This window comes from Saccopteryx leptura, chromosome 1 (assembly GCF_036850995.1).
Source record: "Saccopteryx leptura isolate mSacLep1 chromosome 1, mSacLep1_pri_phased_curated, whole genome shotgun sequence".
Classification (NCBI taxonomy): Eukaryota; Metazoa; Chordata; class Mammalia; order Chiroptera; family Emballonuridae; genus Saccopteryx; species Saccopteryx leptura.
In genome coordinates this window covers 253,949,479-253,974,146 of record NC_089503.1, presented here as the reverse complement: position 1 = coordinate 253,974,146, position 24,668 = coordinate 253,949,479, and the positions used below count along the sequence as shown (strand labels likewise).

General features: G+C 40.8%; 2 protein-coding genes across 2 annotated transcripts in view; both read right to left on the bottom strand.

Annotated features, from left to right (window-relative positions):
- LOC136388291 (zinc finger protein 699-like) overlaps nucleotides 1-4,189 on the bottom strand; it is a 343,451-nt gene extending 339,262 nt beyond the window's left edge. The window contains 2 exon segments of the mRNA XM_066360217.1: nucleotides 3,471-3,555; nucleotides 3,647-4,189. The gene's annotated coding sequence lies outside the window, so the exon portion shown is untranslated.
- LOC136379613 (zinc finger protein 699-like) overlaps nucleotides 1-24,668 on the bottom strand; it is an 80,385-nt gene that overhangs the window by 6,733 nt on the left and 48,984 nt on the right. Inside the window, 1 exon segment of the mRNA XM_066347015.1 lies at nucleotides 606-658. Coding sequence (XP_066203112.1) covers nucleotides 606-653 — 48 coding nt within the window. The 5' untranslated portion in view covers nucleotides 654-658.

Below are 24,668 nucleotides of genomic sequence, written 5' to 3'. Positions count from 1 at the left end.
TCAAATCTGGATGTGATTTAATGAATAAAAACACAATGAGGGATTCACAAGAAAAAGTTCACATTTTGAGTCTAAATAATAGACTCGAAACACTAAAAATCCCAGAAGAGAACAGAGGTAGTAAAATCTAGGACATTTCTTGTAGCAGTATTTTTTCTGATATATCTCCTTGAGCAAGAAAAAAATTTAAAAATGGGACATCAATCAAAAAGTTTTTCACGGCAAAGAAAACCATCAACAAAATGAAAACAAAACCCACTGAAGAGGAGAACATTTTCACTGATAAATCTGATAAGGGATTAATATCCAAAATTTATAAAGAACTTATAAAACTTAACACCCCAAAAAACAACATATATTCCAGCCCTGGCCAGTTGGCTCAGTGGATAAAGTATCAACCTGTCACACCAGAGGTCATGGGTACAACCCCAATCTGGGCACATGTGAAAAACAATAAGTGAGTACACAACTAAATGGAAAAACTAAGAGACATACTTCCTATGTGGCCCAACAGAGAAACAGGTTGCAGATCCCTGCTCTAAACAATTAGATCAATGAACTAGTGAAATGCGAATATTATTGGGAAATTATTAGCTGTTACAGACCTGTGGCATGCTTTTCTGGAATTCAGCAGTGCTTCTTTCCTCACCCATGTTCCCTTCATGAAGAAAGACAGAGTGCTGAGAAGTTACACCTGAGGCAGAAGAGTCATGATCTAGGTCTCCCCACAATTCACACAATCATGAGCCTGGATGCTGCAGCACACTAGAAGAGACCACTCCCCTCAAACACCGCCACCCACCCACCCACAATACCCTCACATACACACGCATAAGTCCAAGACACTGAAGCAAACACACACTGATCCTGTAAGAAGGTGGAGTAATCTTACCTCATCTAGAACTAGAAAACTATGCTCTGGTTCTTGTTTAAGTTTAAGAGTCCCATTTTGCAAGTAAGTTAACTGCAGTCTAAAAATTTAGCTGGCAGTTTCCTATGATGAGAAACATAAAAATATCAGGCAATAACTTCAACGTTTCAAATATACTATGAATATACACTGTCTCAAAACCAAGAAAGCAATGTCCTATATACCAGACTTCTAGGTGCTTTATTCCTAACATTCCTTACTTCTGCGCCCCTTGGCAGGCAACAGGCATTACTGCTCAGCCCCTGATCAATAGGCTCCCCATGGGCTGCAGGGTCCTTGAAACCTGGTTTTCCAAAAAGAGCATCAACTGCCTAAATTCCACACGTGAGAGGCAGAGAAGACAGTCACGGTATAATTATGCTGCAAAAGTTTACCTGTACAAAAGCAGCAGCAGAAAAATAATTCAGTGAAATTGGCAGTGTGGCTCATCTGATAGAAATGTCTACAATGCTGGTGCACAAATTTCAAATAATGAAAACACAACTGCTCCTTCCACTGCAGTGGATCAAGTACGTATTTTAAAGCCAATAAAAACTTTGATATTCTTTACTATATTAATAACATGTTCCACTGAAGCAACCATGATGTGAGAATGACTGCAGAGATGCCCATACCTTTGCAAATAAATTTTCTTTTTCATAGGAACTCTGCAAATCATATTATTATTACTAATTAATACTTCGGGAATCTTACAGTCAATTAACTACATATTCAATGTTACCCAATTAGAGAGCTACTCTGTCAGGTGTGGTATATTTATCTTCTAAGCTGAAATGCCCTATGTGTATATTTCTGAACATATAATTTCAGTTAGTTAGGACCTTATTCCCTAACATTTACCAGCGTGTGGCCTAGAAACCTGCTGAGTGTACTACACAGTGTAGACAAATGAAGTATTCTATTCAAATGTTTTACCTTCTCTTGACTAAGACCTATGTCTAGAACAAGGTAGTTTCCCTTAAGGCCTCTACCTCCTGCTCCTTCATTTCATATTCACTTAGGTAACACTTCCCTGATCCTACTACATGCAGTCACAGGAGATATAGCACTAAATGAAACAGAAGAACCCTGAAACACATGGACTTCATCATTTTTTGAAGGAAGGCAGTATATTAACAAACTCTCAGGTGGTGGCAGATGTAAATTAAAAAAAAAATGAAGCATGTTATAGGGAGATGTAATGCACACATAGTTATTTTTAGTGAGTCAGAATTATTCAAATGGCAGGACAGAAGCAGAGAATTAAAATAACTGTTTCAGACAGCACTGGTAATCTACAGCTGGTGTGATGTATATTTATTTAAAGACTTAAAAATATCATCAAATCCCAGAGAAGAAAAAGAATCAACTAACCACTGAAGGATGGGAAACAGCATAAAGGTTTAGACAGAAAAGTAAAAACAAGGCACAATTAATGACATTTTTAAGAACAGAATCAGAAAAGCCCACAATGTGTCCTTTGAAAACTAATGAAGTCTACAAACCCATAGCAATTTTCTTGAGGAACAGAGCACACAGGCAAAAGGAGTTATGAATTAGTTATAATTACACTTTACAGAAAGACAACAACAACAACAAAATACTTAAGGAAACAGATATGGAAATGTACAAGTAATGAATTAATTTTGAGAGAGATATACTTTCCAGCAATGATCAAAAATAAATACAACACTGAATTATATCCAGTCATTAAAGAAAAAAAATTCAGCACTTTAAAACATATTCACACAAAGGAAACAGAAGTTACAAATTGTTTTCCCAGCGGGCTCACCAAATAAAAAAAATTTCAACATTCCATTATAGGGGCAAAAACACTGTTTCCTCAAGTATTTCCAAAACCAGAAAAGTACAGTTAAAAAAAACCTCATACACATTAGTGCAAATATATTCGGACAGTTGACAAATGAAGTTAAAACATAATCACAAACTACGTTCATTTTATCCTGAGAATAAAATGTGGTTGAAAATGGAATCATCAATTAATATAATTCACCTCATTAACAGAAAAAGATCATATAACTCAACATCTTAGATACAAACTAGTGACTGATCTATATTAATGTCCAATGGTGATAACAATTTAACTCACCAGAACTAGAAGGGAACATTTTACTAGAAAAAGAATATATACAAACACATAAAATAAACATCTCATTTAATGGTAAAATAATTCCCTCTGGGATCGGGAACAAGGCAAGGGTATAAATTCTATGCTATTCAACATGAAGTGGATGGAGGTCCTGACAAGTGCACTAAAGAAATACAGGGTACAAGGTAAAAAAACAGCTAAAACTGGCAGATGATCATACTTTATGTGTGAAATTCAAAAAAAGATCTACACCCAAATGATTACAATGGATAGCTGCATTCGGCGACGACCGTTACAAATACATTTAATAATTAGTTCATTTGTATGCACCTGGATATAATGTAGCAAACGGGTGCCCACAGGCAGGGTAACAGAAAGATTAACTAGTATCTCCTGCACCAGAAAGGAAGGTGGGGACGTAGTGGAGCCGAATGCCAGCCCCTTGCTCACCGGTCACGCCGAAATCCGCAGATCGGCGCAGAGACGACCAGGTGAGGCTCTCGTCCCCGGGACAGGAAAGGCAGGGATGCTTTTCCTTTCTGGAAAGAGAGCAGAGGACGCATCTAGAGGCGAATTATAAATATAAGGGTTGTTCTCCACTTCCCTTTGCTCTCAGCCGACTGGACCCAGCCTAGAGTGCCCGATTCAGGGAGTTGGAGACGAGCAACAGCCACGGGCGGAGCGGGCGGAGCTCTGAGGTAACCTGGCGGCGATCGGAGGCCCGGGTGCGGGGTTTCAGCGGCGGCCACCCTCTGATCTCTGGCTTCCCCAAGGCCGAGCTCTCCGTCTCCGCCATCGGACCTGAGGCAGGGCCGACCCAAGCCGGGAAGACTGCGGACCCAGGTGAAAATGGAGCTCAGACACAGTGGGGATTCGGAGAGACTAGGCTCACAGTTCACGCACGCGCAAAAAAAAATTACATTTTTACTTCCGGCTTTGGGCCGCGCCCAGCGAAAGGGGTGGGGCCTCGGGAGCTGCGAAATAAGGATATAAGGGGCCGGAGAGCGGGGAGTCCGCCTCTTCCAGCCCAGAGTGGAGAACTGCTGGTTTCCACCCGGGAGAAATACGCTGTTGTGGTTGAATGGATATGGTAAAGAACCAGGTTAGCGTTGCGAGGTTTGATTGACCAGTTCTATGGGGCGGGACTTAGTTGAATATTCAGAGAGGCAAGGCTAAGTCGAGGGGCGGGACTCAGGGAGACGGGCGGTACAGGCGGGGTTAAGTTTAGGGCCTCTTATCCAGGCTCTCAAGAGTCAGAGACTGAATACAAAACTAAAGCCTGTACCAGTCTGTGAGATTGCCTTTCCATTCAGTCGGTCCTTTCACTAGGCCTTTAGTGTTCCTATTCATTGCTTTATTGATAACTGGTCATGTAGAGGAAAGCTATTGATAATTATTTATGTAGGTTCATTTACCTGGAAACCTTGCTGACCTCTAATAGTTTGTCCATTTCTAAATTTGGACTTAAAATACAAATAAAATTTACTGTACATTTTTTTGTTCTAATATTAATTTTTTTTTCTTGTTCGTGTAGTGTCTCTTCAGCTGTTATAAAATCAGGAAAAAATAAAGAATTCTTGTCTTGGTTGGTAATGATTATCAATCTATTTGCTGTAGGCTGTGGCCTTTATTAAGTTAATAAAGACCCTTTTAAATCTGGTTTATGTATACATCTTATCAATTGTTGATTAATGTTATCAAATGTTTTGCATCTATTAAATTGATAACAACTTTGCTATTTTAACTTACTTTATGACATTATATCTGTATATAATCTTTAATATTATATAGTCCCACAAATCTATACTTTTAAAAGAATTGTTTCTGACTTTCAAAAATATTAGTGTATTTGCCAACAAAAGAACCTATTTCTAAATGTCATAGAGTATGTTCATAGAAGTACCAATTTAAAATTTTATGAATACTCACTAAAAGTTGCAGTTTTTGAAAGTTAAGACTTCTGATTAATTGAAAAGAAATTGTATATATGGTGTTAATGTTAAAAGATATAAGGTATGAAAGTACCTTTGAAGGAAAAGAAAGTAAGTTGTTCTGTGTTGGGCAAATAAGTTTGTAAAATGTGTTTTTTTTTTTAGGTTTGCTCGCTTATATTTTGCATTGGCCTAGGGACAATGCCACATGTATGTAGTCTGTGAAAGGCTGTGGTGCTTTCCCTCAGATGGCGGCAGATTGCAAATTGCGGATTACCATCCGCTGGAATCCAATGAGAACCTGCATGACCATGACGGTGGCGGCCACTAGCCATACATTCTGAAAGCTGGTTATTTCTGAATAGTAAAGAAGGTTTATGAAAGTTGCAGATTGTTTGTGTAAGTTCTAGAATGTTTGTGCAGGGGTAAGAAACAAAAGAAAAACTGAAAAAGTAAAAAAAGGGGAAAAGAGGACTTGAAGTCTCCTTTTGGTCAGCCATACAGGATGCCTTGCCCAAGCTAATCTGGCTATTATCTTAACAGGGCCATTAATAACCATAGTTTTCATACTACTTTTTGGCCCCTGACTGTTCAGAATCTTGACATGCATACAAACAATGTTGCCTTACAGTGCTTCAACCCCACCATTGATAGGGGTCTGTGGAGGACTGGGTGTGTCACTTTCCGCAAACACCCCCATCCACATGTTCTTGCCTAAACTCCCCAATGTAAACCCCCCAGCTTTAACTCAACATAGGTGAAAACATGCTGTTGGAGTAATAATCACAGGAATCACTGCGGCCACTACTGCTGGAGGTCTAGCAGGGGTTATCACCTACAGAGTTTATTGGGTAAATAAATGTTTTTTAAGTTTGCTGCTTGTATTGGGGCAGTGCTATGTGTGTATGGAAGGCTCTGGCTGCTTGCCCTCAGGGCGGCAGATTGCAAATCTTAAAAAGGGCCATTGTTTTCTGTACACTGGAAAAGGGTTTTTTTTCCCCCCAGCTGCTTTTAGCTGAGGAGGGCAGAGAGAGAGAGAGAGAGCTGAGAGGTTTGGGGAGCCTGGATTTGGGCCCGGCTTGTTTGGCTAGGGAGTGCTGTTTTGCTTGTGGGAGGTGTGTAAGTCCAGGTGAGTCTGGAAGGAGAAAGGAAAATGGTCTTCTGTTGGGCAGATAAAATATATTATGTTCACTTTGTTAAAGATGGCGCTGCCCACTTGGAAGCCCATCGCCCAGGTGATATTAATGTGTGTTGGGAGCGGGCTGTGGGCAGGCAGGATCCTTGTAGCCTGGGGCTTGGTTTTAGGACTAAGCCTTTTCCACCCTTTTTGATGTGGGGTGGTACAATCCCATCATGCCTCAGATAGGTGACTTTGTATTAGAGACTTCCCTATTTTGTATATTAGATTAAAGGTTTTGATTTCTACACTATAAAATGGGGGCAGACCAGGAGCTTGCTCTCTCGGTTCCTAAGATTAGCATTAGAGGAGAGAGCAAAGAGAGGCCACGTGGAGGAAGCCAGGAGAAGCAGCCAAAATGGTGGGGTGCTAAAGGAGAAGCCAGTTTGTGCAGAGTTTGTGCAGGGAGAAGGAAGGAGATGGGGAACAGAGGTGAATAAGTCTGGTGAGCTAGAAACCTTTGATTTTAGGAAACTTGGATAAGTCAGTAGCTTTGTAAGCACTGAATGAGTGAGTTTTGGAGCCCTGTGTGTGTTTTTACTTGCCCGCAAGGTGCAAGCTAGGATTAAAGATGATGGCCCACCAGTTTTTGGCACCGTTGTTTCTTTACCAACTGTCCGAATCCAATGTGAACCTACATGGACCAGGCGGCTGTGATGGTGGCCATGTATACTGGCTTTACATCCTTCCTGCCTGTTTGCTCGTCCACCATTAAGAGACTACGGTGGGGGCCTCTGAGTCCCAGTGAGTCCAAAGAGAAAAAGGGAAGTGGTCTTCTCTGCCTGTTTGTTCATCTACCATTATGAGACTTTAATAAATGAAATGGCCCACCATTTTCTGGCTCCACAGTTTTTTTACCCTCTGCCGGAATCCAGTGAGAACCTACATGGCCACAATGGTGGTGGCCACTGGCCTTACAGTGCTCTAACTGCGAAAAGCATCACAGCCACCATAGCTGCCATAGGACAGGATATAGGAGAGAATATCCAGCTTCTTACATGCTCCCTTGACTCCTTCACTTGCATGGTGACAATTAGATTTTCATGGCCTTAGATTTTCTCTTGGCCAAAGAAAGGGAAATCAGTATAATTGCTAACACCTCATACTGTTTTTATGTCAACTCCACAGGACTGGTAGAAGAAAGAACCCAAAGGATCTTAGGAAATGCAGCCTGGCACAGATTCCAACTAATACCCCAGCAAGTATAGGTTTTCTCTCCTAGCTGTCCACAACACTCCTTCTCAGTTTGAAGCAATCTTAAGAGAACATTGCCCCTTATCTTTTAATACTAGAACAAGATGGGAATGGTAGATAAAATCCAACTCAGTCACCATCTTAAGAACAATGCAGGCCTGAAGGAAAAAGGACTTGCTTACTCAGTAATTTGGCTCAGACCTCTTTCTCAGTTGAATGCTGATAAGGGATGCTTGGATCAGATGCAGCAACATTAGCTGACTTTGCCAAAGGTCCTTTGACGAATCCATACAAATGCTGCCCAATTCCTCCCTTGGGGCTGACACCCTTTGCTGGTCTCAGCCCACCTTCCCCCAGGCATTTTTAAGATAAATTTTCCTTTTGGAACACACTAGCCCAGGCATTGGGAACCTATGGCTCAGGAGCCGGATGTGGCTCTTTTGATGGCTGCATCTGGCTCGCAGACAAATCTTTAATAAAAAAAACAAAACACGTTAAAAATATAAAACATTCTCATGTATTACAATCCATTCATTTCCTACTGCTCATGTTCATGGTTCCGATGGCTGGAGCCAATCACAGCTGTCCTCCGGGATAGAGGACGATCTCTCTTTGGGTGATGGGTATGCAACAGAACTAAATGACAAGATAACCTGGAAATGTTTTCTTTGAATATATGTACCCTGATTTATTGATGTCACCCCATTAAAATAAAAATTTATTTATAAAAAAAAAACCCCAAGGCACATACGACAAGCAATCAATGAACAACTGATGTGAAGCAACTATGAGTTAATACTTCTCGCTCTGCCTCCTCCTCCTGTCTCTATAAAATGAATAAAAACTTAAAAAAAAAAGGCATAAATGGGCCTGACCAGGCGGTGATGCAGTGGATAGAGCTTTGGACTGGGATGTGGAGAACCCAGGTTCGAAATTGAGGTTGTCAGCTTGAGTGTGTATTCATCTGGTTTGAGCAAGGCTCACCAGCTTGAGCCTGAAGTCTCTGGCTTGAACAAGGGATCACTCGGTCTGCTGTAGCCACCCCACCACAAACCACCCCGGTCAAGGCACATATGAGAAAGCAATCAATAAAAAACTAAGGTGTGAGTCCTGCCCGGCGGTAGAGCCAAGGCTAGCAGCTGTTCCTTGAGTGGGCTCCTCCTGCAAGGGCAGGGCAAAAGCCTGGAAACAGGTGGAGACCCACAGCTGAGCAAAGCTGCTCGCCAGTGCCCTCAGGACCAAGCATAACGTCACACATGTGAGCAGGGCAAAGGCCAAGGCCACCAACGCTTGTGCACCCAAGCGCGTGATCACAGCCACTCCCGTGAAGAGAAAATGCAGAGGCAGAGAAATACAACACAAATAAAACAAGAAATATCCCAAGAAAAGGACCTAAGTGAATCAGATATAACCAAATTACCAGATGCAGAGTTTAAAATAATGATTGTTAGGATGCTCAAAGATATTAGAACAACCATAGATGGCCATTTCAAAACCTAAATAAAGAGATAACAAATATAAAAAAGGACATTGAAATAATAAAAAAGAATCAATCAGAAATGACAAATACAATATCTGAAATAAAGAATACAATGGAAGGAATTAAAAGCAGGATGGATGAAGCAGAGAATTGAATCAGCGAGTTAGAGGACATGATAAATAAAGGCACAGAAGCAGAGCAGAAAAAAGAAAAGAGACTCGAAAAGTCTGAGGAAACTCTAAGAGAGCTCTGTGACAACATGAAGAGAAATAACATCCGCATCATAGGGGTTCCTGAAGAAGAAGAGAAAGAACAAGGGAAAGAGACTTTGTTCAAACATATCATAGCGGAAAACTTCCCCAATTAAGGCAGGAAAACATTTCACATGTTCAGGAAGCACAGAGAACTCCATTAAGGAGAAACCCAAAGAAACCAACACCAAGACACATCATAATTAAAATACCAAAGCTAAATGATAAAGAGAAAATATTAAAAGCTGCTAGAAAAAAAAAAACTATCACCTACAAAGGAGCCCCCATAAGGATGACTTCTGACTTCTCAACAGAAACACTTGAGGCCAGAAGGGAATGGCAAGAAATATTCAAAGTAATGCAGAACAAGAACCTACAACCAAGACTACTTTATCCAGCAAGGCTATCATTTAAAATTGAAGGAGAAATAAAATGTTTTACAGACAAAAAAAACTCAAAGAATTCACTGCAACCTAACCAAGGCTGCAAGAAATGCTAAAGGACCTGTTGTAAACAGATCAAAGGAAAAAAAGAATATAGCAAAAGAGGAATACAGTTTTAAAGAAAAAAAATGGCAATAAACAATTACATATCAATAATAACCTTAAATGTTAATGGAGTAAACGATCCGATCAAGAGACATAGGGTAGCTGCGTGGATAAGAAAACAGGACCCATACATATGCTGTCTCCAAGAGACACACCTTAAATCAAAAGATGCACACAGACTGAAGATAAAAGGATGGAAAAAATATTTCACGCAAATGGAAATGAAAAAAAAGCTGGGGTACCAATACTTATATCAGACAAAATGGACTTTAAAACAAAGACCATAGTTAGAGATAAAGAAAGTCACTATATAATGATAAAGGGAGCAATCCAAAAGGAAGATATAACCATTATAAATATCTACGCACCTAATATAGGTGCACCTAAATATATAAAGCAGACTTTGATGGACTTAAAGGGTGAGATCAACAGCAATACTATAATAATAGGGTATTTCAATACCCCATTAACATCATTAGATAGATCCTCAAGAAAGAAAATTAACAAAGAAACAGCAGACTTAAAGGACATATTAGATCAACTCGATTTAATAGATATCTTCAGAACCTTTCACCCTAAAACAGCAGCATATACATTCTTTTCAAGTGCTCATGTTACATTCTCTAGAATAGACCACATGTTAGGGCACAAAAGTGGTCTCAACAAATTTAAGAACATTGAAATCATATTGAGCACTTTCTCTGATCACAATGGCATTAAACTAGAAATCAACCACAATAGAAAAATTAAAAAACATTCAAACACTTGGAAACTAAATAGCATGTTATTAAATAACAAGTGGGTTAACATTGAGATCAAAGAAGAAATTTAAAAAATCCTAGAAACAAATGATAATGAGCATACATCAACTCAAAATTTATGGGACACAGCAGAAGCAGTCCTGAGAGGGAAGTTTATAGCATTACAGGCATATCTCAAGAAGCTAGAAAAAGCTTAAATAAACAACTTAACCCTGCTTCTAAAAGAACTAGAAAAAGAACAAGTAAAGCCCAGAGCTAGTAGAAGGAAGGAAATAATAAAGATCAGAGCAGAAATAAATGACATAGAGGCTAAAGAAACAATACAGACGATCAATGAAACCAGGAGCTGGTTCTTTGAAAACATAAACAAGATCGATGAACCTTTAACGAGACTCACTAAGAAAAAAAAAGAGAGGACTCAAAGAAATAAAATTGGAAACAAGAGTGGAGAAATGACAACTGACACAACAGAAATACAAAATATTGTAAGAAAATACTATGAAGAACTGTACGCCAAAAAACTAGACAACCTAGATGAAATGGACAAATTCCTTGAATCATATAATCTTCCAAAAATCAATCGGGAAGAATCAGAAAACCTAAACAGACCAATTACAACAAATGAGATTGAAACAGCTATCAAAAAACTCCCAAAAAAGAAAAGTCCTGGGCCTGATGGCTTCACAAGTGAATTCTACCAAATATTCAAAGAAGAACTAAGTCCTATCCTTCTCAAGCTATTTCAAAAAATTCAAGAGGAAGGAAGACTTCCAAACTCCTTTTATGAGGCAAGCATAATTCTGATTCCAAAACCAGGCAAAGCAACACAAGAAAAGAAAATTATAGGCCAGTATCCCTGATGAACTTAGATGCAAAAATCCTCAACAAAATATTAGCAAACCGGATCCAGCAATATATGAAAAAAATCATACACCATGATCAAGTGGGATTTATTCTTGGTAGGCAAGGCTGGTACAATATTCGCAAGTCAATCAATGTGATTCATCACATAAACAAAAGAAAGGAGAAAAACCACATGATAATTTCAATAGATGCAGAAAAAGCATTTGATAAAATCCAGCACCCATTCATGATCAAAACTCTCAGCAAAGTGGGAATACAGGGAACATACCTCTACATGATAAAGGCCATCTATGACAAACCCACAGCCAACATCATACTCAATGGGAAAAAATTAAAAGCAATCCCCTTAAGATCAGGAACAAGGCAGGGGTGCCCCCTTTCACCACTCTTATTCAACATAGTTCTGGAAGTCCTAGCCACAGCAATCAGACAAGAAAAAAAAAATAAAAGGATTCCGAATTGGAAAAGAAGAAGTAAAACTATCATTATTTGCAGATGATATGATATTGTATATAGAAAACATTAAAGTCTCAGTCAAAAAACTACTAGACCTGATAAATGAATTCGGCAAGGTGGCAGGATATAAAATCAATACTCAGAAATCAGAGGCATTTTTTTTTAATAATTTTATTTTTTTAATGGGGTGACATCAATAAATCAGGATACATATATTCAAAGATAACAAGTCCAGGTTATCTTGTCATTCAATTATGTTGCATACCCACCACCCAAAGTCAGATTGTCCTCTGTCACCTTCTATCTTGTTTTCTTTGTGCCCCTCCCCACCCCCTTTCCCTCTTCCATTCCCCCCTCCCCCCCGTAACCACCACACTCTTATCAATGTCTCTTCGTTTCACTATTATGTCCCACCTACGTATGGAATAATACAGTTCCTGGTTTTTTCTGATTTACTTATTTCGCTTCGTATCATGTTATCAAGATCCCACCATTTTGCTGTAAATGTTCTGATGTCATCATTTCTTATGGCTGAGTAGTATTCCATAGTGTATATGTGCCACAGTCTTTATCCAGTCATCTATTGATGGGCTTTTTGGTTGTTTCCATGTCCTGGCCACTGTGAACAATGCTGCAATAAACATGGGGCTGCATGTGTCTTTATGTATCAATGTTTCTGAGTTTTTGGGATATATACCCAGTAGAGGGATTGCTGGGTCATAAGGTAGTTCTATTTTCAGTTTTTTGAGGAACCACCATACTTTCTTCCATAATGGTTGTACTACTTTACATTCCCACCAACAGTGTATGAGGGTTCCTTTTTCTCCACAGCCTCTCCAACATTTGCTATTACCTGTCTTGCTAATAACAGCTAATCGAACAGGTGTGAGGTGGTATCTCATTGCCGTTTTGATTTGCATTTCTCTAATAGCTAAAGAAGATGAGCATCTTTTCATATATCTGTTGGCCATTTGTATTTCTTCCTGGGAGAAGTGTCTATTCATATCAGAGGCATTTTTATACACTAATAATGAACTGTCGGAAAGAGAAATCAAGGAATCAATCCCCTTTACCATTGCAACCAAAAAAATATAGTACCTAGGAATAAATCTAACCAAGGAGATTAAAGACTTGTACTCGGAAAATTATAAAACATTGATAAAAGAAATCAGGGAAGATACGAATAAGTGGAGGCATATACCGTGCTCATGGTTAGGAAGAATAAACATCATTAAAATGTCTATATTACCCAAAGCAATTTATAAATTCAATGCAATACCAATTAAAATACCAATGACTTACTTCAAAGATATAGAACACATATTCCAAAAATTTATATGGAACCAAAAGAGAACACGAATACCCTCAGCAATCTTGAAAAGGAAGAATAAAGCGGGAGGTATCACACCTCCGGATATCAAGTTATAAGGCCATTGTACTCAAAACAGCATGGTACTGGCATAAGAACAGGCACATAGATCAATGGAACAGAACAGAGAACCCAGAAATAAACCCGCAGCTCTATGGACAACTGATATTTGACAAAGGAGGTAAGGAAATACAATGGAGTAAAGACAGCCTCCTCAACAAATGGTATTGGGAAAATTGGACAGCTCCCTGCAAAAAAATGAAACTAGACCACCAACTTACACCACTCACAAAAATAAACTCAAAATGGATAAAAGACTTAAATGTAAGCCATGAAACCATAAGCATCTTAGAAGAAAACATAGGCAGTAAGCTCTCTGATATCTCTCGCAGCAATATATTTGCTGATTAGTCTCCACAGGCAAGTGAAATAAAAGACAGGATAAACAAATGGGAATTTATCAAACTAAAAAGCTTCTGCACAGCTAAAGACAATAAGAACAGAATAAAAAGACAAATTACACAATGGGAGAATATATTTGACATTGTGTCTGATAAGGGGTTAATAACCAAAATTTATAAAGAATTTGTAAAGCTTAATACCAAGAAGACAAATAATCCAATCCAAAAAAGGGCAAAAGAAATGAATAGACACTTCTCCAAAGAGGACACACAGATGGCCAATAGGCATATGAAAAAATGATCAACATCATTAATGATTAGAGAAATGCAAATTAAAACCACAATGAGATATCACCTCATACCAGTCAGAATGGCGCTCATCAATAAAACAACACAGAGTAAGTGCTGGTGAGGATGTGGAGAAAGGGGAACCCTCCTGCACTGCTTGTGGGAATGCAGACTGGTGCAGCCACTGTGGAAAACAGCATGGAGATTCCTGAAGAAATTAAAAATCAAACTGCCTTTAGACCCAGCTATACCACTCTTAGGAATATACCCCAAGAACACCATAGCACTGTTTGAAAAGAAGAACTGCACCCCCCCCCATGTTTATGGCAGCATTGTTCACAATAGCAAAGATTTGGAAACAGCCCAGTGTCCATCAGAGGACGAGTGGATTAAAAAGCTTTGTTATATATATATATACTATGGAATACTACTCAGCCATAAGAAATGATGACATAGGATCTTTACAACAACATGGATGGGCCTTGATAACATTATACTGAGCGAAAGAAGTAAATCAGAAAAAACTAAGAACTATATGATTCCATACATAGGTGGGACATAAAGATGAGACTCAGAGACATGGACAACAGTGTTGGGGTTATAGGGTAGGGGGACGAGAGGGAGGGGGTTGGGAGAAGGGAGAGGCACAAAGATCATAGCTTTTCAGCATTTGCCATATTCCCCCTTTAATCTATAGACAGAGAGCAAATATTTACTTATGGTGTTTCCACTATAAAGACTGCTGTCTTAGGGACAAATGCTGATGAACTATTTCAGCAGTTCCTCCTTCTTCAAAGACTTATATGTCAACATAGAGCTCCATGTTTCATAGGACATACTCAAGCTCACTCCATGCTCCCTGGAGCTTTAGCACAAGGGAATGCCCTTTTTTTTTCTTTTCTTTTTTTTTCTCTTTTTTGTTGTTGTATTTTTTCTTTTATTTATTTTTTTTTTTGTATTTTTTTGAAGATGGAAATGGGAAGGCAGTCAGACAGACTCCCGCATGTGCCTGACCGGGATCCGCATGGCATGCCTACCGGGGGGGGGGGATGCTCTGCCCATCTGTGGTGTTGTTCGGTTGCAACCAGAGCCATTCTGGCACCTGAGGCAGATGCCATGGGGCCATTCTTAGTGCCCAGGGTGGCTTTGCTCTGGTGGAGCCTTGGCTGTGGGAGGAGAAGAGAGGGACGGAGAGGAGGGAGAGTGGGAGGGGTGGAGAGGTAGATAGGCGCTTCTTCTGTGTGCTCTGGCTGGGGATCGAACCCAGGAATCCTGCACACTGGGCCAATGCTCTGCCACTGAGCCAACTGGCCAGGGCCTAGGAATGCCCTTGTTGATCAAGCTACCCAAAAGAAAATTATATGGAGCAACCATGACAGACCGAGCAAGTCAGTCTCATACTATTCGTCACCAGAATGCTGCAGCCGGTGTAAATAGTTTCAACTTTCCCGGGAAGCAGCACAGCAGATTGGGAAATCCTGTTCAAGGGGTACTATACTGCCCCTTCATTTGGAGTTAACCCTCAAGGACCCCTACCAGGACAACTTTGGCAGATGGATGTTACTCATATACTTTCATTTGGCAAACAGTTGTATGTCCACATTACAGTAGATACATATTCCGGATCTATAGTAACCTCTGTCAGAACAGGAGAGGCTGCTAAGCATGTTATAGCTCATTGTCTGTATGCATTGTTCTACTATTGGATTTCCTAAACTGGCTAAACTGAAAATGCTCCTGCATATGGAGCAAAAGCATTTGCTGTATTTGTCATTCTTACAATCTTTAAAGTTAAGTAAGGTATTATTAAAGTGTACTCAGCAAACATTTTAAGGTCAAGTTAAAAAAAATTTTAAAAGAGGGTAGTCATATCCTGGAATTCCTACGGGTCTACCATATTATGCTTTTTACTTAAAAAAAAAATGTACATTTCTTTTGAATGCTGATGAACAGGAGACACCAAATCTTTTTTGCCTGCATTCTACTACCTTCTTTATTAGATCCAGCTAATAACACTGTTTTGTCTTTTTCCAAATAGCTCCAGATATATGGAAAAAATTTATATAGGTGGATGGGGATCCTCAAACCCCTCAGCGAGATCTTCTGAGCATGGCTTTTAAGATACCTAGAGGCAGAAAAAGCCCATTAGAGATCAGGGGAACTACCAGCTTTTAGGATACACCCTTAAAGGCTCCAATGCCCCAAAGGGGCCTCATAGGATGCCATCTGGGGCCTGCTTCAATACTGGAAAGGAAGGTCATTGAGCTAAAGCCTGCCAGGCTTACATGCCTCTGCTGTGAGGAAACAGGGACACTGGAAGGTAGGCTTCCCCCTCTCTCCTCTAAGGGAAGGTTCAGTATCTTCCAGCCCTGTTCCAGCCACCTATGACCTAACCTTACCCAGAATGCTGGGGCTTGCCACTGAAGGCTGAAGGTGCCCAGGGCCATCGGCCCCATCTACGACACTGTGGATGAGCCTAGAGTATTTCTTCCAAGAAGCAGGTATACTGATCTCATTTGCACAAGGGCCACTTAACTATGTTTTGCCTGAATAGTCAGGTTTTTTATTCTTCCCTCAAAGATCTCTGTTGTGGGTGTTGATAGTCCTATTTTCTGCTGCTTTGCTTGATATATAGTGTTTCCTTTATCCCTTCTACCTCAATGCCCCACTCATATTTCAGGCTGGGACCTACTCCTAATTTAGAGCTCTCTTTCCCCCTTTTGCCAACTTCTATTATGAATCTACCTTTGCCACCCAGCTTAGTGTATCCCAAGGTTCTCTTTACCATGCCACAGTCGTAGAGCTCCAGGGAAGAGCAACCTGGTCTCATCTTTCCAGGCAGAGGAGAACAGGAGCTCCATATCCATGCAAGCTGCATATGGCTTTTCCAGTCTACCTGAATCATTACCAGCTAGAAGCAGTGGTCACTGGGACTTGGACATGAGCTGCAAAGTATAGAATGGTGACAACAATTCCAGTGCCATGAGGACTTTTCCTGGATGTGGACTTTTCTGGACTCCTGCTCCGTGTGACAGCTCCTAACAGACTGAACTGTGATTGGGTTGCATTTTTCAGGGATTTGGCATGGTGATGGGCCCAACTTGGACTTGGTGAACATGTAAAGGACACTACTCTTTTATGGATTCTTGCCATATTGGCCAAGAGTTTGCTTAAAGGCTTTTAATCACTGTAAAAAAAAATAGAGGACTGGATAAAGATGGAGCACATATACACCATCGTATACTATTCAGCTAGAAGAAATGATGACATCGGATCACTTACAGCAGAATGGTGGAATCTTGATAACAGTATGCAGAGTGTAATAAGTGAATCAGAAAAAAACAAGAACTGCAGGATTCCATACATTGGTGGGACATAAAAACGAGACTAAGAGACATGGACAGGAGTGGGGTGGTTATGGGGGTTGGGGGGAGGGAAGGAGGAAGAGGGGGAGGGGGGAGGGGTACAAAGAAAACTGATAGAGGGTGACGGAGGATGATCTCTCTTTGTGTGATGGGTATGCAACAGAACTGAATGACAAGATAACCTGGAAATGTTTTCTTTGAATATATGTACCCTGATTTATTGATGTCACCCCATTATAATAAAAATTTATTTATACAGTGAAAAAAGAAAAAGAAAAACTAAGGTGCCGCAGTGAAGAATTGATGCTTCTCATCTCTCTCCCATCCTGTCTGTTTCTATCTGTCCCTCTGTCTGTCTGTCTCTCTGTCTCTGTCACAAAAAAATAAAGGCACAGATGGGTTCTGTGTACTCAACCCTAGGCTGTTTTCTTCTTCACTGCAGGCTGAAGTCCATGAGCTCAAAAGCCTGCTGGCACTAAATTCAAATTCTTATACATCCCATTACTTTTAAATAATCAAAATAGTAAAGCATATTTTAACTCATTTAGAGTCTGCCTGCTTTGCAGACCCTGTGAAATCACACTGACCATCTGTTGAAGATTGACTGGAGCCTTGTGGTTTTAAGATCTCAAGGTGCTATGGCCTCTTAGAGCTTTCTGATCCAGCAAGTCCCCTTACTGGGCTTGTTAGCAATATCATTTGGATATATAAATCCCATCCAGATCCCCCACTCTCTCTGCTTTCTAGCCCTCTTCCCTTTTCTGATTGGGGGCCCCTTGTGCATAAACCTCTGGATGGTTCCAAGCTGTGAGGAAATTTTTTTCTCTTGGCAACCCTTTTCAAGTGCCACCCTGCCAATGAAAAAACAGTGGTAGACAGTAGTTAAAGTAGATACTGAGTGAACCCCACGGCCACCACAAATTTTGTTTGGATGTCAAAGCTAATGTTGCCACACACACCAAGATGGTATGAAAAGGTTTAATACATTCCAAATGACCCTTGGATCAGCAAGGTGAAATAACTCTATTTCTAAATGGCCATCTGTGGGTCAAATAAGTTTGTAAATATGATGTATGTTTGTTCTCTTATAGTTTGTATTGGGTGTGGGGGACAGGCTGTAAGCAGGCAGGGTTTTTATAGCCTAAGGCAGGGTTTGAGAACCTATGGCTCATGAGCCAGATGTGGCTCTTTTGATGGCTGCATCTGGCTCACAGACAAATCTTTAATAAAAAGAATAATAACATTAAAAATATAAAACATTCTCATGTATTATACTTCATTCATTTTCTACTGCTTATGTTCAAGGTGTGGGTGGCTGGAGCCAATCACAGCTGTCCTCCGGGAAAACACCAAAGTTTTATTGGATAATGTGTAATGTACATGTATCATTGCAAGGTCAGGAAGTAAACTTCTCTCCTTTTAATCAAATAGTCAGCTAGCTAATTGCAGAAACCCTTTTGACAAAGAAGATAGCTTAAAAAAAAAAAAAAAGATGGGGCCCTGGCTGGTTGGCTCAGTGGTAGAGCATTGGCCTGGCGTGCAGGAGTCCCGGGTTCGATTCCTGGCCAGGGCACACAGGAGAAGCGCCCATCTGCTTCTCCACCCCTCCCCTCTCCTTCCTCTCTGTCTCTCTCTTCCCCTCCAGCAGCGAGGCTCCATTGGAGCAAAGATGGCCCAGGCGCTGGGAATGGCTCCTTGGCCTCTGCCCCAGGCGTTAGAGTGGCTCTGGTCACAACAGAGCAATGCCCCGGAGGAGCAGAGCATCACCCCCTGGTGGGCAGAGCGTGGCCCCCTGGTGGGTGTGCCGGGTGGATCCCGGTCGGGTGCATGCGGGAGTCTGTCTGACTGTCTCTCCTCGTTTCCAGCTTCAGAAAAAAAAAAAAAGATGAGGAGTATTGTACTTTTCAGCAGGAATGAACAGAGGAATTCGCCTTTGTGGAGAGAACAGGTTCTTCAGTGTGTCTAATATGCAATGATAAAATTGCATCGATGAAATGGTCAAATATAAAGCAGCACTTCAACACACGCCATGCTACATTTGCATCGAAATATCCAGCGGGGGACAGCAGGAAAAAAGCATGTCAAGAGCTACTACTGTTAGAGTGCAGGCTAGTCAGCAGCAACTCCATAGTTGGACCCAACAAGGTGACTGGAATTCGGCTAGCTTTGCCGGTGCTTTAGCAATTGTGAGAAACAGAAAGCCATTCACAGATGCAGAGTATGCCAAAACATTTATGCTTGCTTGATGTTGCCAATGAACTTTTTAATAACTTTTCAGATAAAGATAAGATAATAAAACAAATAAAAGACATGCTTCTGTCAGCAAGAACTGTTCACGATTGTACCATCATAATGGCAAATCAAATTGAGGCAACACAAGTGAAGGACATAAATGCAGCACCATTCTTTTCTCTTGCTTTGGATGAGTCAACAGAAGTAAGCCATTTATCCCAGTTCAGTGTAATTGCAAGGTATGCTGTCGGTGACACACTACATGAGGAAAGTCTTGCTGTTTTGCCTATGAAAGAGACAATAAGAGGGGAGGATTTATTCAAGTCTTTCAGTGAGTTTGCTAAAGAAAAGCTCTACCAATGGATAAACTTATTTTAATGTGTTCTGATGGAGCTTCGTGCATGATGGGGAAAAATAAAAAGAGACCCATCCTAAGTTTTCACTGCATCCTACATCAGGAGGTGCTTTGGGCTCAGATGTGTGGCTAGCAGCTTGGTGAGGTGATGTTGCTGGTCATTCGGGTAGTCAACTTTGTTGTTGCTTGAGCTTTAAATGATAGCCAGTTTAAAACACTGCTGGATGAAGTTGGGAATAATTATCCTGGTCTGCTTCTGCACAGCAATGTACATTGATTGTCAAGAGGGAAGGTGCTCAGCCATTTTGCAGCTTGTCTGAGCAAAATCAGTACTTTTTTTGAAATGAAAAACATCGAGCATCTTGAATTAGGTAACACTGAGTGGCTCCTGAAGTTCTACTGTCTCATGGACATGACTGAACAGCTCAATGTGAAAATGCAAGGCATTGGAAATACAGTCTTATCCCTTCAACAAGCAGTGTTTGCATTTGAAAACAAGCTGGACCTCTTCATCGCTGACATTGAAACATGTCATTTACTACACTTTGAAAAACTGGGAGAATTTAAAGATGCATGCACAGCAAGTGACCCTGCTCAACATCTTGATCTCCAGCAGCTAGCAGGCTTCACATCTAATCTCCTGCAGTCATTCAAAGCGTGCTTTGGAATATTTTGTGAGCACACTCATCTTTTTAAGTTCATCACCTATCCACATGAGTGTACAGTGGACAGCCCCGACCTGAGTTACATCCCCGGTGTCTCTGTCAGAGATTTTGAGCTACAAGCTGCTGACCTGAATGCCTCAGACATTTGGGTGAATAAGTTCAAGTCACTGAATGAAGATTTGGAAAGACTTGCACTACAGCAAGCAGAGTTGGCGAGCAAACAGAGGTGGGGAGAAATGAAAACACTTCAACCCATGGACCAGCTGATTGTCAAAACTTGGAACAGGCTTCCCATCACATACCACACACTGCAGCATGAGAGTATTGCTGTACTGACAATGTTTGGCTCTATGTATGCATGTGAGCAGTCTTTCTCACATCTAAAGAACATTAAGACCGCCTGACTGGGCGGTGGCACAGTGGATAGAGCATCAGACTGGGATGCAGAAGACCCAGGTTTGAGACCCCAAGGTCTCCAGCTTGAGTGGGGCCTCATCTAGTTTGAGCAAAAGCTCACCAGCTTGAGCCCAGGGTCACTGGCTCAAGCAAGGGGTTACTCAGTCTGCTGAAGGCCCATGGTCAAGGCACATATGAGAAGGCAATCGATGGGCAATTAAGGCATTGCAATGTGCAACGAGGGGCTGGGGCTGGTAATTGATGCTTCTCATCTCTCCGTTCCTGTCTGTCCCTGTCTATCCCTCCCTCTGACTCTCTCTCTCTGTCTCTGTAAAAAAAAAAAAAAAAAAGAACATTAAGACCAACCTACGATCACGTTTAATGGTTGTAAGTCTCAATGGCTGCATGAAGCTTAACCTCACCACATATCAACTAGACTACAAAGCCATCAGCAAAACAATGCAGCACCAGAAGTCGCATTAATGGTAAGAAGTACTTTATTCATCATTGGTTAGCAACAGCATAACATTATTAAAAAGAATTCAGAGACTTATTGTACTTTAAAAGTGTTGGTCTTACATAAAATGCACACATTTACTTGTATTTAGTGTTAAACATATTGTATGGCTCTCACAGAATTACATTTTAGAATATGTGGCGTTCATGGCCCTCTCAGCCAAAAAGGTTCCTGACCCCTGGCCTAAGGCTTAGTTTTAAGACTAAGCCTTTCCTACCCTTTTAATACTAAGATCTTCCCAACATTAAGCTTTTCCCCACACCCATGATTGGGGTGGTTGCATTTTGTGGGGTGGTACACTCTTATGAGGAACTCTATTTATGCCTCAGATAAGTGGCTTTGTATCAGAGACTTCCTTATTTGTATACTTGCTTAAAGGCTTTAATTTCTACACTATAAAATAAGGGAGACCAGGGGCTCTCTCTCTCAGTTCCTGAAATTAGCATTGTAGAGGAGAAGCAGCCAAGATGGCAAAGTGCTGAAGAAGAAGTCAGTTTGTGCAGAGAGAAGGAAATGGGCAACAGAGGTGAATAAGGCTGGTCAGATAGAAACCTTTGATTCTAGGAATACTCAGATAAGTCAGTGACTTTGGGAGTCCTGAATGGAAAGGGAAGTGTTTTCCCACTGTGTGTATTTCTCACTCACTGGGTGTGAGCTACAGTTAAAAGGAAATGGCCCACCAGTCCTTGGCTCTGTTGTTTTATTACCTTTTGTCTGAATCAAATGGAAACCTGCATGGGACAGGTGGCTGTGATGGTGGCTGTGGCTACTGGCCTGACACCATCCAACATCAGTTTTTGAAGTCACTAGAGTCAAATTATGCCACTATCAGCACTAGAGGCACTGTGACTTATTGAAGATTTCATATCCAAGAGATTACTTTTCCTTGTACAAGCCTCTGTAATTGTAAGGCCAGTGGTTGCCACCACGGCCATGCATGTTATCATTGGATTTGGGAAGATGGTAAAGAAACTGTGGAGCTGAAAAGTGGTGGACCATTCCCTTTATTAAAGTCTCATAAAGGCAGATGAGCAAACAGGCAAGGAAAATTGCTTCCCTCTCCTCAGGGCTCCCAAGACCCAACTCAGTCTCTGGTTGCACCATCCAGACCCCTTCTCTGGATTTACCCTCTGGACTCATAGGACTCAGGCTTTTCTCTCTGGGCTCCCAAACCATGACTCAGTCTCCCATTCCACAACCCAAACTCACTCTCTGCACTCACCCTCTTGTCTCACAGGCCCCCACCAGCCTCAGCACTCCCCAGTAAAAACAGGCAGGGAGAAAATACCCTCTCTTCCCCACAAACAATAGCAAACAATTGCCCCTCCCCATGGTGGGAGGCAGTCCTCAATTTGCATTCTGTCACCCAGATGGCAGGCACCCTCAGCCTTCCATTAGACTATATACACATGGCGCTGCCCAAATACAAGTGAGTTAACCTAAAAAACACTTGATACAAACTTATTTGCCCAACAGCAATACTCCAATTCTCTTTTAAAATGGAAATGAGTATTGTTTTATAAAAAACAAGGTGTATACATTCTATGTGTAGAGGCCTTTAATAGAATATAGAACAAGCACACAGTTCAGTGCCCTGAGGCAAAAGCCACACTAGTGTCACTGACAGAAAGTACTGCACACAGTATGTGCTAAACACAGCACACAATAGAGATAGAATCAGCAAGTGGAGTCAATATCTCAAAAGTAAGCTACTTCCCTTGCCCTTTAGTAGGTTTAAAATAAGAAGTTCTTCTTCCTGACTTCCTCATTTTTGTCTCAGCTTCCTGACTTCCTCATTCTTCTCTCTGCTTCTATTTGTGTATCAATAAATACCCCTAGGAACAGGGGGTCAAGACTGTTCTCATGAAATCTATATAGGTAAGGTGACCAATTTTTCTCCTTTAGGGAGGACAGTCCTTCTTTTGTAAGTTCTGTCCTCCCTCAAAAAGTGTCCTCCTACATGTCCTCCTTTTTGATATTGGAAGACTAATCTGTAAATGTCCATATTCTATAGAAGCAGAGTCAATTCACTGAGCTTGATATGACATATTTGTATCTAAATCAGTACTTTTTCTTACAATTATTATTAAAAATTAATAGGCATGTAAGCATAATTACAATATAAAATATTATAAGTGTTTTTGTTATGCATTTATCATATTAGAGTATATTATTGTTGCCATGAATAAAATGTTTCTTTTATTTACAATATTCTTTTCTTCAATTTATTTTTTGTCCTCCTTTTCACTGTAAAATGTTGGTCACCTTAGTATAGGGCAGTAGTCGACAAACTCATTAGTCAACAGAGCCAAATATCAACAGTACAACAATTAAAATTTCTTTTGAGAGCTAAATTTTTTAAACTTAAACTATATAGGTAGGTACATTACTTATTGAGGTAGTGCCTGCACATAGTATTTTGTGGAAGAGCTACACTCAAGGGGCCAAAGAGCTGCATGTGGCTCGTGAGCCACAGTTTGCAGACCAGGGGTAGGGGATTGTGAGGCAGTCTGCCCTAGGTCCCTGGGTGCACTCCATCTGGTCTCTGAGTAGTTATTGTCTCTGTGACATTGTGAAATAATTCTTTGGGGTTGACAAAGGGAGAATACCAAACAGGTTCCCTATGTCTGAGTCAGACTGGTTAAAACCTGGTTTCATTTCATTTGATCCCATGATCTCCTACAAATTACATTAAAAGTCTATAATTTTTTATCCTCTGTAGAATAACAATAATGTGTGACAATGCAGAAGGAAAGATACGAGCTACATAGCACTTGATTCAGAGCCTGGCACTTGGGAATCTTTAATAAGGTTCATGATATCATGCTTATCATCACCTGGCATCATTTGGCCACTCATCTGGATCATCATCATCATCATCATGATGAGTTTGAAATGCTTAGGGGATAATTTAGAGAAACTAATTTTCCATCTCTAGTGATAAAGATGCCTACAGGAGGACATAGACCCAGTATGGGAGGACAGCAGAATACTGAATCAAAAGTCTCTAATCCTTACTGTAAGGTTGGTTGGCAATGGAGGAAGGTCACGTGAGGAACCAGGTCTGGGAACTTTGGCTGGAACCGCCCACACCCAGGCCCGCCAAAAGAAACTTCCCAGGAGCCCTTTGAAAAAGAATGACTGTCAGCCAATAAAATTACTATGTCATATCAACCTACTGACCCTATAGATTACTCCCCAGTGGAAGAATCCATGTGACTTCTCTGGCCTCATCTTGCAGACGAATGAACCTTGTCTAAGATGCACTGTACTAAATAAAGCCTTTGCTTATCCACACTTGGTGGTGATGCCCTTCTTTCTTCCTCGGCTGGAAAAATACTTTACATTTGGTGCTAAAACCCAGAAGGAGCTCGAAGTCCACAAGGGACCACTCTTCT